General features: G+C 36.7%; 1 protein-coding gene across 3 annotated transcripts in view; it reads left to right on the top strand.

Moving 5' to 3' along the window:
• LOC145994797 (cell division cycle and apoptosis regulator protein 1-like) overlaps positions 1-17,116 on the top strand; it is a 69,202-nt gene extending 52,086 nt beyond the window's left edge. For 2 of the 3 annotated variants that reach the window (XM_083131096.1, XM_083131095.1), the window contains exons 19-23: positions 679-892; positions 1,965-2,075; positions 13,600-13,719; positions 14,313-14,428; positions 16,356-17,116. In XM_083131096.1, coding sequence (XP_082987222.1) covers positions 679-892; positions 1,965-2,075; positions 13,600-13,719; positions 14,313-14,428; positions 16,356-16,556 — 762 coding nt within the window. In that variant the 3' untranslated portion in view covers positions 16,557-17,116. The remainder of the gene's footprint in view (positions 1-678; positions 893-1,964; positions 2,076-13,599; positions 13,720-14,312; positions 14,429-16,355) is intronic. The other variant, XM_083131094.1, reaches the window with a different exon arrangement.
• The last annotated feature ends 350 nt before the right edge of the window (positions 17,117-17,466 follow it).

The following is a 17,466-nucleotide window of genomic DNA, read 5'->3' as shown; positions in this document are numbered from 1 at the left end:
TGATCAAGATAGTAACATCTAGTGACAAAATATAACACAACGATTACAAACAGAAGACCTGGTTAGTAAGAGATTATATATTTTGTCAGAAGACCTGGCAAATAAGAGATTATATATTTTGTCACAAATGAACATGTAAGCCATCTTGAGATGATTCAACACAACATACAGTTCAAGGTAATGGTTCCTCATTTTAACATTCGGTCTCATGAAAAGAAGAATAGGTTTGTGAAATGCCACCAATTTTAATGAGAGAGAATGAGCTGTATTTTTAATAGAGAAAAAATGCATTTCCAGCACCAGTCAATTTGGTTGGAATTTCATACTGGTTGATTTCAATTTAAAAATATGGTTACATCAAAAACATATTTCAATGTTTGCAGTGCTTTTTTTTTAGTGTGGGGGGAGAAAGGTTCCGGTACTCTTCAAGCTGATTTATTTTGGTGTTCATCATAAGAACTACTCAAAACGTTGTGGTACGTTCATAAATAATAGCCTATAAAAAGGTGCCGGTGTGGCATACCGTTGCGTACTGATAGGGAAAAAGCAATCTATGTTTGTAACGACCATAAGCTAGAAGAATAATTCTACATAATTCTACAATACATACATATAAGAGGAATTATGCATCAAGTATGTTTTGAAGAAGACACAGTGGCATGTTTATTCTCTTTGCAGGTGAGAAAGTTAGTTCAGAAGGTTGTCACTAGAGATACACTCAATTATAGAAAACTTACTGACAGACCCAAAGTAAAAGATGAGGAAGAAGACACGAAGGGAACAGATAAAGTCAAGGATAGTGGAAAAGATCAAGACAAGGGCAAAGATAAAAATAAACAAAATGAAGAAAAGGATCTTGATTCTCTGATTACTCTTGAGGAATTGGCTTCAGGTACGTCTTGGATTTCTGTTAGCCGTGGAAGTATTGAATTGAACATGTTAGGTGTACACATTTTCCAACAAATGTTTTAAATGATAAATTATAAAAATACTTACTGTGTTATCAGTGTTTCTGGAACCAAATATTTAACCCTTACATGCCCGTACTATTTTCTGTGCTGTTAGCCTCAACAGCCAGCATGTTTTCAGGACAAATTTGAAATTCTATCGTGCTTGAAACAAAATTTATTATCTTGGAAACTATGAATGGTAGAGTTATAAATTGTACCTTGTTTTGTTCAGTGAAAATCGGGCTATAAGTACAACTGACAGCTCACGCGAAGATCCCCGACGGAGGGGAAGTGACGTTGTGGCAAGTGGCTCCACTCTTAGGGTGGGTGGAGTGCACCTTTGATCATTTGGTTCCGACATATCTGTTGCTGCAGAAGCGCTCTTGGTGCTTTGTGTAATTGGTATCAAATATTGTTTTTCTGCAGATCCACTAGCACAAAAATCAATTACTTTGCATACAATCTTGCATGCTTCACTGTTCACAGCAGCACCTTTTCTCCGTGAACCTGCCATAACTCCTAGAACACAAAAAAAACAAAACAACCCATGCACTTCCACAAGGACACTGACTGCTGAAGTGGAATACTCCCTGCTGCCCCTAAAATCTGTGAATAGACTGGTCTTTCTCTGTCCCCCTGTACCCCTCATTTGGCTTACTGCTGCACATGCTCATAAAAGCAATCCTTCATTTGTAACGAGAGAAAGGAGAAAGTAGATATCACATAGTTGCATTCTGCGTAGAGGCAGGATACACTGTAAAATGTTTCGCAATTACCATTTTTAACCTTCATTTTTGTTCAGAGACAAGAAATGGTAATCAAAGGTTATTTTAAGGGGATTTTGCACTTACCACTTTGATTTTTCCATGGTTGTTTACTGCTTTCATTTGAACATCTTGATTTTTTCAAATTTTCTGGAGGTTCTGTAGCCCCATCTGCCCCCCCTCCCCCCAGCAAGAATTTTTATATCTGTCTATCCCTGTTAGTTATATTGAAGTATGTTTTATTTTTCAGGAAACAAGCGCCTTTTGCCTGTATTCACTAGCGACGTGGTACCTCCAGCTAAGAGAGCTAAAAGGGACACAAGTGAAACAAGCAGAGAATCAAAGGATTCCCAATCAGAAGGTGACACATCGTTTGATTTACTCAAATATAATTTTTTGAATTTAATTTTTGTTTTTAAGTCCACTTTATGCACAGATAGGCCAATTGAAACTAGACCTACAGTTTAAAATAGGATCCGAACCACTACAACCTGGAACTCATTGATTACAAGGTGATGACATTACCACTATGCCATTGGGGAATCCCTACTCAAATATTAATTATTGCATCTTGTATACTTGGTGATGGGGCAGTTCAACAATTTGTAGACATTTATACATTACTTAACATGCTGTATCTACTATTTGCTAAGATAATCTATTATTTGGTGCATGTAAAAATCTGCACACATTGCCTCAATTTAACAACATCTGAACATTGATCTGTAATGTCTAAATAATGTTCCTTCTGTAGGAAAGACTTTTTTTTTCCCCCCTTGAAATTTTAATTCTGCAAACATGTATCACTTTTTCAAAAGATGTATTAGTAATACAATTATACAACACTTACTGGAGATAACAAAAGAACTGTCTGTAATCAAATAACAAACCAAATGAATGAAAAACTGTTACCTTTATTAATTTTATCTTCGTTTTACTTTTTGGTGTCTTTCTTACTTCCACCTAGTATTATCCGATTCTCATATATGTATTTTATGTATAATAGACATAGTAATGCACCATTATAATCTGATTAAATTATAAAAATATAATTAACATTGAAATATTTAATTCACTTCATATATAGTGTTCAACAGTAGTGGAACACGAATTGTTAAATTTCCTTTCGGTAATTTCTTATCAGATTATAATTTTTATCTAAATTGTAGCACTGTCTTGAAGTTTAAAAATGTATAAAAATAAAACTTACATTAATTTGTGCTTACAGTAGGAATATAAAGTGCTTACGATCACAATAAATCATACATAAAAACATCTATAAGTCAGGATTTATCTATTTTTGCAAAATAATTATGCTATCAGGTGATATTCTTGAGGATCAGCATTCAGATTTGACTGAAAAGAGCTGGTCTAGATTTTAATTTAATGATAAATTCATGAAAAGCGCCTTATATTCTATGTTAACCCTAATCTTTAATCCTACTCTAAAATTAGGTAATTTCTTGTAGCAATATCTATATGTTGGAAAAATCTAATGGGTCAAAGTATATTTATACTGTACAAATAACGTTTTATAGTAAGAATATATATTTTACAGTGTATACAATTAGATTTCACATATGTATATATTTTCAAAGTTAGTAGCCTGTGACAATAGGGAATTAATGAGAGGTTTGGCAACACTGGGGGGAGTAGTAGGAAGGAAGAAAGGGAATAAAAGGTGATATTTGGTATAGCCTGAAAAGAATCTGAATTTGGGGTTCAAGGACTAATTATGGAGAAGTTCAGTATCGGAAAATGATATACTGACACCCCAAAAATGTGTGTGGGTAAATTTGGCTATCTGTAAGTCCAATATATTGCTTGAACTTAAAGTCAATGGTGTTAGAACAAGAGGATATTCAACAGATGCAAGTTTTTGCACATTCAGCAGATAAGTACTTTTCCATTGAGTAAAAATTGATGATAAGTGATAGTGAAGACTTTTAAAGTATTTGGATACTACAAGCAGGCATGAAATGACTTACAAGGGAGGTTATCTAAGTGTCCCCCTCCGATTTCCATGAAACTTGGCAGGTGTATAGAGGGGCCCAAAGGAAGAAATATGTGTTTTTTGTTTCTGCTAAAAAACAGTTTTAGGGGCAAAACCCCCCTCAAATGTGGACAAATTGAAGTGGACATTTTCCCCACTTCAATTTGTCCTCATCTTGATACTTGAGGGGGGCGGTTTGCCCCCTAAAACAGTTTTTTAGCCGAAACAAAAAAACACATATTTCTTCCTTTGGGCCCCTCTATACACCTGCCAAGTTTCATGGAAATCGGAGGGGGACACTTAGATAACCTCCTTTGTTAGTTATTTAACAGGAGAATCACATTATATATATATACTGGTCAAAAAAAGTTTTGCAAATTGCAAGTTTTTCATATTCTGCACTACTGACGCCACAAATCTTCATACCTTTGGAGCGCACACATGAACCGAAGGCCAATTCAACACACAAAAGAGCAGGTACATGTCTGTGGCCGGGTTTTGAAGCATGTTTCACGTTTTAACCTCGTAATTCACCCACTGATGTCTCGCAGTTCGTGAGAAGGGGTAGTAGTATAAAGTACTGGAGGTCTCAAGGAAGGTTGTAATAGTTGTCATGGTGTGAGTTTACATTTTAGAAATGCCACGAAACACACTTTCGGCAGTGGATAGAATCAGAATAGTGACTCTACTACAGGAAGGTATGAAGCAACTGGACGTATCAAATCGGGTAGGCTGTAATCAAAGTGACATTTCTAGAGTGTGGAAGAAATTCCAGGAGATACATTCAATAGCAGATAGGCCCAGAGAAGGAAGACCACTCAAAAACAACGGCTGCACAAGACAGGCATATCCGTATTTCTGCGTGCAGACGTTCTACGTCCACAGCAATCCAACTCCAGAAGGAGCTCCTTGAGGCCTCAGGGATCATGGTGTCCACCCAAATGGTGCAAAACCGACTGCCCGATATAGGGATTGATGCCCGTCGACCTTTGAAAGTTCCCCGACTCACTGCACGACATAGGGCACTACGCGTAAGATGGGCTAGACAACATGAAAACTGGACCTGGGAACAGTGGTCACAAACACTGTTTACAGATGAAGTACGGATTAGTCTGCACTCCGATGACAACACTATACGTGTCTGGAGAGCAAATGAGCAGCGTTTCAATTAATCGTTCATGATGGAACGCTTCCAGCAACAGGGTGGTTCGGCACTGTTCTGGGCAGGAATCATGTTGGATCATCGGATGCCATTAGTTCACATACAGGGTACTATGGAAGCACAGACATATGAGAACAGTGTTCTTCGACCCGTCGTTAGGGCATTTGCGCAGGATGTTGGTGCAGGATTCACGTTGGTGGACGATAATGCCCATCCTCACCCTGTCCGTTCAATGTACCTTTTCCTTCGAAGGCATGCAATCCGTCGGATGGACTGGCCAGCAGTCTCCCCCGATATGAATTGTATTGAACATGCCTGGCACCTTCTGAAACGTGCCATTGCAAACCGCCCTCACCCACCACAAACCCTACGTGATCTGATACACGCTGCCATTCAGGAATGGGACAATCTTCCACAACATGCATTGGATAACCTGGTTTTCAGCATGCCCAGTCGTGTTTGTGGAGTTCATACACGTTACTGAATAGACGGTAAGGGGTTTCTGATAGGTTTACTCACCTTGGTAATTTGTGATCTTTTGGTTCCATCTTACTTTGGTTAGGAAAAAACACTTTGTTTATTTTGTTGGTTTGGTTATATTTTTGAAAATTTTCTTTAACTATCTTTTGTGTTTTGTACTTTCATTGCCCTAGTCAGAGGTATCGACATGTGTGGCTTCGGGTTGTTATATGCAAAACTTTTTTTGACCAGTATATATAGGAACTTTAATTGGAGCATGTGAATGTTATGTGTTAAGGTTGTAAAATTTTTCTTTATTGGCCAATAGTTATTTATACTTGTACATATAAATTTGAAAATTTGAATATAAGTGTAATTCATTGAAAGAGTTTGTTATTTATTGAATGGTTATGTATAGATTTTTGCATGATAATGAGTGATAGTTTAGCCTATCAAATTTCCATTCCTTATGAGGGCATAGCGCTCTTACTTGTACCACATTGTTTATAGGATAATACAAGTCAAATTGTAAAACAGAGGCAATTGAATTGAATAGTAAAAATGGAGAGTTATAACATCGTGAAATATATTTCACTTTGTGTTTGTTTCTCCATTCTGTACATTTCCAGGGTTTCTATTCACTTCAGGTTATTTTCTTTCTGTTATGTTTTCTAGCCTCACATACCTATCTTCTTTTTCTTCATATTATTTCTGTAAAGTCATCATCATCCTTCACCGTTTCCTGCCTCTGGCTGGATTCGAATAGAAGTCAAGCCTCTTTATTTTTTCTTGGTCTTCCACCGTTCCTCTATTTCCACTGTGTTCCAATCTTGTCCTCTTCTCCTAATACTATCTGCTCTTTCCACCGACATCTTGGTCTTCCCCTTGGCCTTATTCCCACTCCGTAAGCTCTTACTGGTAGTCTTTCTGCATCCATTCTCTTCATGTGTCCAAACCATCTCATCTGCACCTGATCTATCCTGTCCTGAAGCTTCACCACACCCACTGTCTGTTGGATCTCATCATTCCTTATTCTATCCCTTCTAGTATTCCCCAACATACCCCTTAACCCATTCTCTTACCATTTAAATGCTTATGCTGTGTCTGTGAATTACGATTTAAATCTGTAGAGCAGCATTTTAGTTTGCTGTATGCATTTGAAAATTGAATATCTTGGACACTGGAAGTCAGATCTGCATGAAACTTTCACCAATTACAGATAATGGTGTCTACGTAACACAAATATATGAACTACTATATCGATATGAAAACAAGAAACTTACCTAATATGTATGCTTTGTATGGTACACTTTGAAGCAATCTGGCATATGGAGTGCCACCTTGCACTTTTCGCATTCCGACCTGCTGCTGGATTTCTTATTGTGTCTTGAAGGGTTTTTACTGGATTTGGGGGAGATCTGTCTTGGAAAATGTCCCCAGTTGGCACATTGCAGTGTCAAGGGTGTATCCGCGGAAGGGCATCCTCTTCTCACATACTCTGGTAACACAAGTTCAGCAAGCAATTGCTCCACTACCAACAATCTAAACTCCTTGAATTTGAGTCGCTTTACTGTAGGCTTTACCTTCGTGTACATCACATATGAATTGAAGAAAGCTAGATCCAACAAATAAAAAAATATATTTTTATATGCTTTGAGATACCGACGCATGATGGGAAATGAAGCTAACTGTTGGTCCATTTTGTCAACCCCACCCATTCCCTTGTTGTATTCTATTACTGTTCTGGGCTTTAGAATAGGTTGTTTTGACTTCCTGTTTAATTTTCCGGTATTTGTCATGTGTACACCATCATGCATAGTAGATAACATGCAAACAGGTTTTCTCTCTATCCATTTGAGAGCTAGCGTGAGGTGACTGTACACAGCTGATGCCTCACCTTTCTTCAATTTCACATCTTTCAATTCGACAGACATTTGTTTTCTGGACTTTCTGACTGTGTCTAAAACATTGGTGTTGGCATAGGCACCGACTCAGCCCCCCAATGTTAATGTGGGAGCAGAGCCCCCAAATAATTTTGCTTAAGATGATCTAATGTATTATTTTGCTTCTCTTGTAAAGTTAACTCTGAATTGTGCCACATGAACTTAACTTTAAATACACATTTGAAACACCTTCATGGCGTAGTGCTAAGCACAGAGGAACACTTTACCTTTTACCTTTTTATAGACCATCAACTTTGGGGGTGGGGGGGGCTGAGACCGCTAAACCATCAACTTTGGGGGGCTATGACCAGAGACAGCAAAACACGTGACTTATTACTATATACTAAGTGTATAATTATGAGTATTGTTAACATTTTTACTAAAAAGAGTTTCAAAAGAAGATGTGCATGAACTAGGAGAGTGGATGGGACATTCGGCCTACAAATGGCTCTCATATGACATTCAGAACGAGATAATTGATATATTAGAGGGATCTGTTTTGCACTCCGTGGTAGCAGATATTAAAAGTCAGGAATATTTTGCTATTATGGTTGACGAAACTTGTGACATATCCATCCGTGAACAATTGAAATTTTGCATTCGAACTGTAAATAAAAATTTTAATATTTTTGAGGAATTCATGTGCTTTTACGAGATTCCGAACACTGAGGCCAAAACTTAAAAAAGGGAGGGGGTGAGTCATTCATTAATTTATTTCAGTAATCAGAAGGCCCCCCCCCAATAATTTTGACAAGTCTGCACCCCTGGGTGTTGGCATTTAGAAGTTTATTGCACAGTGTTGGGGATGTATATCAATTGTCTATATATGGATAAAAGCAAGGAGGGCCAAAAGGGCTAAGTAAAAATCAAATAAGGTAAAAGGAAACACTCACCGGACAGTAGGAAAATTCAAAATTTTCGCTAATTTATAGCATCATCGGTGTGAGAAGAAACAGAAGATGGAACCGGTTCCGTCTTCTGTTTCTTCTCACACCGATGATGCTATAAATTAGCGAAAATTTTGAATTTTCCTACTGTCCGGTGAGTGTTTCCTTTTACCTTATTTAATTGTCTATATATAATGTATATCCTTTGTGGAGAAGAGAATCCATCAGTTCAAGCACAATACGCTTATGTTCAGGTACTTTTTCTGCAGTAACATTTGCCCCTGTATAAATTCTGAATTGGTAACAATATCCACTAGAAGATTCGCATAATTTATAATACTTCATTCCAAACCTTGCTCTTTTAGTTGGGTTGAACTGCACAAATGAAAATCTCCCTCTGCATTTTACAAGGCTCTCATCAATGGCAATATCTTGCTCTTGAGTGTACATATTGTGAAATTTTTTGTTTATGTAATCTAAAGGTTGCCTAATTTTACCTAACTTATCTTGGGGGTCAATGTCCTCATTGTTTACGAAATGCAGATATCACATAATGAGAAGAAATCTCATGTAGGGCATAACAGTTGCAAAGAAAGGCATTTCTATTATTTTCCTTGTGCTCCAATAACTCTATAAATTTTCTTTTTTCACTTGTGACTTTAATTTCATCGGGAGTTGTGTCAAACCATTTTGTTTAATTACTGTTATGTGACTGAGTTTCTGTGTCTACTTGAGTTTCTATTTTGCTTTTTGCATAAGAATTAGTCTCATTGGAAATATTTTCCCAGAAATCATGTTTTAGAAATTTTGTGAAAACCTCACAAGCTGTAGGACTAACCCCTAATGATCGTAAAACAATATTATCAAACCCAGGAGTACCTGAAAATTCTATTTTCCTAGGTAAATCATTCGGGGAACATGAAGAACTCCACTTCCACAATTCTTCCTTGCTCTTAGCAACAGGTGGTCCGCCCCCCTTACAGACAACACTTTCACAACTTTCATCACCACTTTCACTGCCTGAACTTTCACTCTCGATAGCACTAGAAGATCCACCATCTTCACTTTCACTAACTAATTCCAAATTATCTTCCTCATTGCTCTCCAAAAGCAGGTTTTTGATAACTTTGTCAACCACAAGCATCTTGTGCAACATGTTTCCAACAAAGGACAATCAACCTTTTGTTTATATGAGAAACAAAGCACCTCAGTAGTATGAAGAAGTTAGCAATACTTTCAACAAGAAGTCTAGCATAACATAACTGTCAGCTTCTGCCATCTGTTGACAAAAAAGGAACTACAAGGACAAATAACTATAGCAGGCCGCCGATTCGACGACTAGATAAGTTAAGCGTATATCTTGCAAGACCTTCGATCCGACGACTAGATAAGGTGATGGGTTAAAAAAATTCATCTCCACTGTCTGCATCTTTTTGTTTCTCTCAGTCATTGTCCAAGTCTCTGCTCCATACATAATTATTGGAACATTTATTTATTTATTTATAGTATGTGTTATACATAACCTTCTTGCATTTAATAGGTACATGCCTGTTCCATATTACTCTTCGAACACTTTGATAAAGTCCATCACCCATTTGTCCTCTTCTTTTACCTCCTCATCTATTCTTCCCCTTCTCTCGATTATGCTTCCTAGATATTTGAGGCTCTCAACTCTTCCGTGTCTTCTTTATTCTTGGTTCCTTTCTGGCTCTTTCTTGTTGTTATTAGCACCTCGCTCTTTTCTGCACCGAATTTCATTCCTGCTCTTCTGATTTCCTCATTACAACTATCAAGCTGTCTCTGTACTTCTTCCTTGTTTCCCCATATTACTAGGCCATTAGCAGATTTTTCAAATCCTTTTTCTCTCCCATTCTTTAATATTGCTCTCCCATCTGGACTATGGCTTCTAAAACTAATCTTTCCAGGCTTGATTCTGTCCTCAGCTTTTTCCTTGCCATTGCTCGCCATAGAATACCTTCTCTCAGATACCTCCATAAAACAGATATTATGTCTATTTTAAACATCCAGTCACCACATGCTCATCACAAACTAGCAGACATGAAATTTTTGCATAAAATAATTAATGCAAAATTAAAACGGAATTCCTTGTCAACCAATTTCACCTACGAGTACCCACAAGGCAAACCCGCAACATAAAGCTCTTTCACATTCCCGCTACAAGCCCGACCCTGTGGCCGAGTGGTTAGCACATCACGCTGCGACGCCAAGGGTCCCAGGTTCGAATCCCGGTCGGGCTTGGTTGTTTGTGAATGTCCATTCATCAATTTCATCATTTCATCACTCATCCCCATCTTCGCAAATTAGCCAAGAGGCACAAAACGCGAAGTAAAATAAACTAAATCAATCAATCACATTCCCACTACAAGGCTCTCTCTCCTACAGCAATCTCTTTACTATAGGCTCCCCACCTGCCTGTAAATGTTGATATTTTCTTGTCAGAGCACAGTTTCCGACAATCACTAAGAATGTACATTTAACAATTTCATTTTTTTTTGTCTGCCATCTTGTATTGTCTTGTTTTGTTGTTGTTATTTTTATTTCTTTTCTTGTTGCTACAGTTTCAGTATAAAATGGTCTTTCATTACTGTATCTGAAACTTTAAGTAAATAAATAAAAGCCATCTGGGAACAACAGGGCCTTCATCTTTTCCTCTCCTATCTTCTTCCCGACCTCTTCGTTAATTACATCCATTGTAATTATGAAGAGCAGTGAGGAAAGAGCACTTCCCTGTTTTAGTCCATTACTTATTCTTTCCACTGGTGTCTTCACACAGCTCTGGAAGGACTTTTATGTGCTCTGCACTCTACTCTATAAAGTATAATTACTATTTTATAATTTTCCCCTCTGAAGTCTACCAGTCTTGGAAAAGTCTGGAAATGCAAGGCTACCAGACATATCAATTTAGTTCAAATAGTCCATTCTTTTAAATTGCAATTCTGACTTTTTTCAAACTGCAATCATGATGTGAAAATGTCCTTTTTTTTTTTGTTAACTCACATCCAGACATGTTCTTCATTTAAGAATCATTGTTAATATGCATAATTTAATTTATAAATACATTATTTTCCAAATATAGAATTATCATGGCTGTTCAGTGGTGAGGCATAAGAAAATTAAAGAAATTTTGAAACACATTGGTAATTTGCAGAATACAGTACTGTTGGACTATTTCTGAGAATTTAATGTTAACAATAAGTAATACACTGTATAACAGCCTTTGTTGGTAAGCGACTTTGTTGCATATTGTTGGGTCATTGGGGAGTTGAAGTTTTTTCCTTGCTTTGGACCATAATATTGCAACTCTGCAATGCACGTCTAGCTGCAATTCTACCATAACATTAGTGGTCACATCTACTTCTCCAGCAGCATTTTCAGATCTGCCCCCCTCCCACCCCCTACCCCCCAAAAAACTGGGGTTTGGGTTGGTAGACACCCTGATATTACTACAAGAGTTACATGAATAATAAAATTAATAGAGGAATCAGGGTTGCTACGCATCTGGAAAACAGGGAAATGTCGGAATTTGGCTTCTCATGGAAAAGTCAGGGAATTTTGCAGATCGTCTGAAATTTATGTGCAGTTTGGAGTCTGCAATAGAAAAAGTTGCAAAATGAACAGACAGTTCACTTCCACTTCTGGATTTGGTTCTACTCCCAAAAAAGATTCAGTTTAGAACTTGTTTCTTTCATTCTTATGATTCTCAGTCTTGTGCAAAATAATCCTTCCTTCGAATTTCTGTAATAAATTTTCACTTTTATAATACTAGATATTAGAAAGAATATCAAAGTAAAACTTGCAGCACAGATATCTGATTGGTAACTAAAGATTGACATTATGATCATAATTATCGGAATGATTGGTGAAAATGAGACTATCATCTGTTATTTTATAGATGTGAGTCTTGTTGGCATTTCTTATAGAATTCCTTTATGCAACAAAAATTTTTCCAGATGCTTTGTACCTATAAATGTAAGAAAAAGAGCAGCATTTTCTACGACACCATAAATCTGCCAGAAAATGAAAAATTGTGTATGGTTTATGAACTTTTTCTGTTGTTTTTATATTGTGGAGATCTGTTATGGTGAAATAATGTAACTCTGTTACCTTAGCCTGAAGGGTAGATACACATGATTGTACCCCCTAATACATTTGATGCCGATTGTAATTTTACTCTTCAAATTTTCACGTATTCTTGTGTGTGTAGAATTAAATTTGCTAAAAAAAGAAAAGTTGTAGAAGTGATTATTGATAATAATTAATGGATTATATATTTAATTGAAATACACAAGGTTCAAAAGCAAAAATCATGACGATAAACATGTCTGGAAAAAAAACATTTTTGGACTGGAAAACCTGGAAATGCCAGGGTATTTCATAATCAAAAACTCGTAGCAAACCTGGGAATAGATAATAGGCAATAACGTGTGCTTAAGTAATAGTAAGTGAGTTTCGTCTGTACTATTAATGGTAGTAAAATGCTTATATGTGAAGAGTGAGACTTACTGAATTACACAGACTTATTGGGTACACGGGCAGTGTCTAGGCACAGATTCCATCAAAGATTTGGCACTTAACCTTGCATAATAATTTCGCTGTAGTAAGTAAAAATAAGATTACTTGGGAACTAGACAGTGAAGCATCTTGGTCTGACAAAATCTGTTCTCGCATCGGCCCTATGGATGCTGATCACTTGAGATTTGCAAAGAATCTCCATGAAATCATCTGCCTTTGACGTCATGTAACACCTATTGAAATATTTTGAAAAATAATCCCCAAAAAATTGTAATTTTTGGAAGTTTGCCCATCTCACCGACCCTTTAACCCTTAGACAGCGAGGCTGATTTTCCAAGTATTTGCACTAACACTGAGCGTGTTTTCAGCAAGAAATTTGAAATTCTGCGTGCTTCTAAATGAATGAGGTACAAGTAATACCTCATTTTGTTCAGTATACTTTGGGCTAAAATCCTGATGAAGAAAAAAGAAAACAAATCGTAATCAGAAGAATAAGAAGAAAAAATGGAAAGTAACAATTTTTTGTACACAAAATTTGAAATTCATTGGATCCCCACGCAGGCTATGCCAGGACGTGAATTTCCAAAAGGTATAATGTCTGGTATGTTTACCATTGATGTGTAAAAATTTACATTTTGAAACACCAAAATTGAGAGAGAATTGTTTTCAAAACGAATTAAAGTAAAAAGCTGCTTGTGACACGCATGTCACGAGCCATACTTAATGGAAATACCTAGCGTCACACCCGTGCCCATCCTTTAAGGGCTAATATGGATAAAAACAGTTACTTCTCACATCTATTAGCAAGTTAGCATCATTTCTTGCATCTCTTTTTTAACCTTTAGAATCAGTTATGTTTATAATATTTAACAAAAGTATTTATATTGTATAATTATTTTATCTCACAGGACTAGTATTATACAAAGGAGGTTTGCTGGATGTTGAGAAGTTAATGCAGCAACTTCAAAGGAGTGAAAAAGCCCGAACTGATACGGAACTAAAAATGCAAATCATGCAAGAAGAACTTGGTAAGTAAGGCATAAAAAATAATGTTCGAGTTATGTTCCACTGCTGTCTCGTTAGATGTTTCTCAACTTAAATTTCATGGTAAGACTGTTGTGTTCCATATCCCTGTTGAGATTCAAAGAAATTGAATATATCTGCTTTATGATATCAATTTGACATTTTCATTAGGAGGTTGATGTTGTTTCGTACACTTGTGGATTAAATGTATTTTGAGAATCTTTGCTTGTTACTTGCATCAAAAATGCATTTTCATTTTTTGTATCAAATATATGCACATTTAGTAACAATTCTGTCTACTGTTTTACTCTACATTCATTAGTCTGAATCCTGAAATAAAGTATAAGAATTCATGGTGTAGCATGGTAAATGCCCTGAAAATATTATACTGAGAAAGTTCTGTGTATCTGCATTGATCTTTTTGTTGTGGCTACTGCTTAATTTAGAAAGTCATTGCCTGTATTAACATAGATTGTGGTGTCTGTCTGGCTTAAAGATTAACAGACAAGTGTGTTTATGGACTTTCTTTTGTGCATCTTGTTTTGCTACATTCATAAAACTATTATAACAGTCTAATGTTATGTTGTGTATGCTATAGATGAATTGAAGGAAGCTGTGAGTTCTTCAGCCACTGCAACGCAGAAAATGAGCCAGGAACTGAAGGATTACAAAAAGAAATTGAGAAACACTGAGGATGAACTTAAGAAAGTGAAGGTATGTGTGTATTTTTCACATATTAGCAAAATGTTTTGTGTGGATGAGACAACTTAATCAGCATAATTTTTTGCTTTAGGTTTACACCACTAACGGTTTTTCAGTATATCAATTCATCACTTAAAAGTGTTGGTAATTTTATTGATCTGAATTTTTTTGTAAGCTCTCAGAATTCTACTGTTTTGTGATGGTTCTTAATAACTAGGGTTACCAGCTCTACCATCTACCAACCTGGGCACACACAGAAACAAAAGTTGAGAGTCATTTATTTTCTCCTCTCGCTTCCCCTGTGTTCCCATATTAGGTCTGAGTGCCCTGGGTTCCCATATTAATAACTTTCAATGATTCATTGTCAAATAAATTCAACATTAACGTTCAGATCCCAGCCTGGAAATGGATGTTTGTGAGTGTCCATTCATCAATTTCTTCACATCATCACTCATCCCCATCTTCGCGATGAGCCGATAGCAGAAAAGTGAAGTAAACCAAATCAATCAATCAATGAACGTCTGTGTAGCTAGGATAGTTTGAGTGGCGTAGCCTGAATAATACCTTAAATGAATTTTTTTGTGTAAAACTGGTAAATTGGTAACATGTTCTTACATGCATACCTTGTTCTAAACCTACATTATGCACAGATAAGCTAATTGGGAATGACCTAGTTATAAATGGAACCCAAACCTCGTGCAATGTGCCTCCATCAGTGGTCACACCTGGAACTGAATGGAGAAGAACACATTCCACAACTGCTCCAAGACCGCAGTTATTCATAAATCATTCCCATCCACAGCTACTGCCTGGCAGAAGAACTTAAGGGGGTGGGGAGCACACATGTCAGGCATGCATGCAATAACCTTATCCCTAACCTGTAATATTCGTCCTACATAGTCATCTCTAATTTGCTTACTTTCACATGTTTTCAACGTTTCATCCAACACTCAACCAAAGAACCAAATATTACTTGGTGATCAGAGATTCATCACTGGGTGTTCTTGTCTGTACCGTAATAGCACTCTACAGCTGGCAGTTATCTCAATTTCTGTTGACATTGTGGCCTGGCAATAAATATCAACCACTTTGTCTAAAGAGTGTATAGCATTGGCTAATCGTGGCTGGACCCACAGTTTAAAAATTGTTATCCAAACCTTTATTTACCCTCAGCAGGTATCGAACTTGGGATTCCTTTTTACAAGGCAATATCATTATCTACTACATTATTGAGAAGGCTGTCAGCATTTTTGCCCTAAGAATGAATGGAATTTGCTGGAAAATTTGGATATGCAGTGTGAACCAAAAGCCAGGTTGCATAGGAATTTATACTATATCTTCAATGTGTGATCTTTGAACATCCATTGATTTGTGCACATGACGCTTCCAGTTCTCCAGAACCCTTTGCAGAACGTCCGGCATAATCATGTCTGCACATTGTGTTCCTTCAGATGCTGGATGTTCTGAAACTTAGAGTATTCATAATTGGGAAAAGAGAGACGCGGTAGTATATAAATACGGAGAAACTAGTACTCACTTTTATCCTCGTTGGAACTTGCTGTTCCAATGAGGATGGTGGCAGTGGCCACTGAAATTAATCGAAATAGAAAAAACAGCTTCGCGGATAAAAGTGAGTACTAGTTTCTCCGTATTTTAACTGAGTAGACGATCATCTTTAAATGACCCCAAAGGGTAAAATTCATTTGTGACAGGTCTGGAGACCGTGGTGGCCACTCATACTAGACCACGGCGACCGATCCATTCACTAAGACTAAGGTAATGGAAATTCTTTAAACTTCCTATGTAACCTGACTTTTGATTCACACTCTATATGTACAGTACACCCGTAATAAAATTTTTTTTGTTTTTTTTGTTTCACAGACTGATAATTTTAACATTCAAAAATAATGATTCTGTTATATTTCTCTGTTTGTAACAGGAGAGCTCATTGATGTACTTCAGTACATTGCAACAGATTCAAGAAAAATTGGCTCCTGTTTTGTCCAATTGCACGAAACACGAAGAGAGATCAAGGACAAGCATACAAGAAGAAAAGATTAAAGTGAACGTTCAAGAGGAAACTGTTTCTAATAACGTGCCTCTGAAACAAGAACCCATCTGTGATTCCGATAAGGAATAAAGTGATACAGTGAGGATGGAGACATTGTTCCTTCAAGATTTTTTGTTCACTTTGAAAAATAAGTACAATGAATTATTTAAGACCTGAATGAAAATATATATATATATACATATATTATTATCTATGGTGCTCACTGTGGTGACATTTCAGATGTGTGAAGACATTTTTATGCCACTGTACCATAGTGGCAAGAATATATGTGGAATTTGTGTGTTGAGTGTATGTACGTAGTGTGTGTGTATGAATGGGTCTAATGGGTTCATGTACCCTGTCTATGCATGAAACTTTAGTGAATTTAGAGTTTTCTCTGTGGGTGATGTTAACAATGATTTTTAAATGTGGAACATGGTAAATGCGGAAAAATTAAAAGTATGGCTTTGCTGCTTGGTGGTAACTTCATGTTGTACAACCTGTTCTCACTTGACAAGAATGTTTTTACACAGTTAAAAATGTGTAAAGTACATTTCCAAGAGTTGCATTTGTGCGAGTTGGAGAATAATGTTCCAAATAATAAATATTCCATGGCCTTGGGGAAGAGGTCTCTGAAATATTTCTTATTATTCTTTTTTATTTTTCTATTCAAGTAGAGTTTTATAACATGAACTATACACATGAATGTAGATAGATTTTTTGTGTTAATCTTGACATGCTAACATGGCAAGTTTGTCATGCAACGTTTACATTTTTCATGATGTGCAATAATTTTAGTGCAAATTTTACATGGAGAAAGTTTTGCGTTTCCACGTTTGCTCTTCTTCTTGTTCAGACAACAGAGCCAGCACCACCACGTGGTAGAACTCCCTCCAGCAACAATGTAATGACACAATATACGAGGTGTGGCTAGAAAAAAAAGGACTTGCTACAAAATATTTTCTTGGTTATTTTGTACAATACGAACATAATCCCCTTC

This window comes from Lepisma saccharinum, chromosome 11 (assembly GCF_977018435.1).
Source record: "Lepisma saccharinum chromosome 11, izLepSacc3.1, whole genome shotgun sequence".
NCBI classification, from domain to species: domain Eukaryota; kingdom Metazoa; phylum Arthropoda; class Insecta; order Zygentoma; family Lepismatidae; genus Lepisma; species Lepisma saccharinum.
This window is presented reverse-complemented; position numbering and strand designations above follow the sequence as displayed.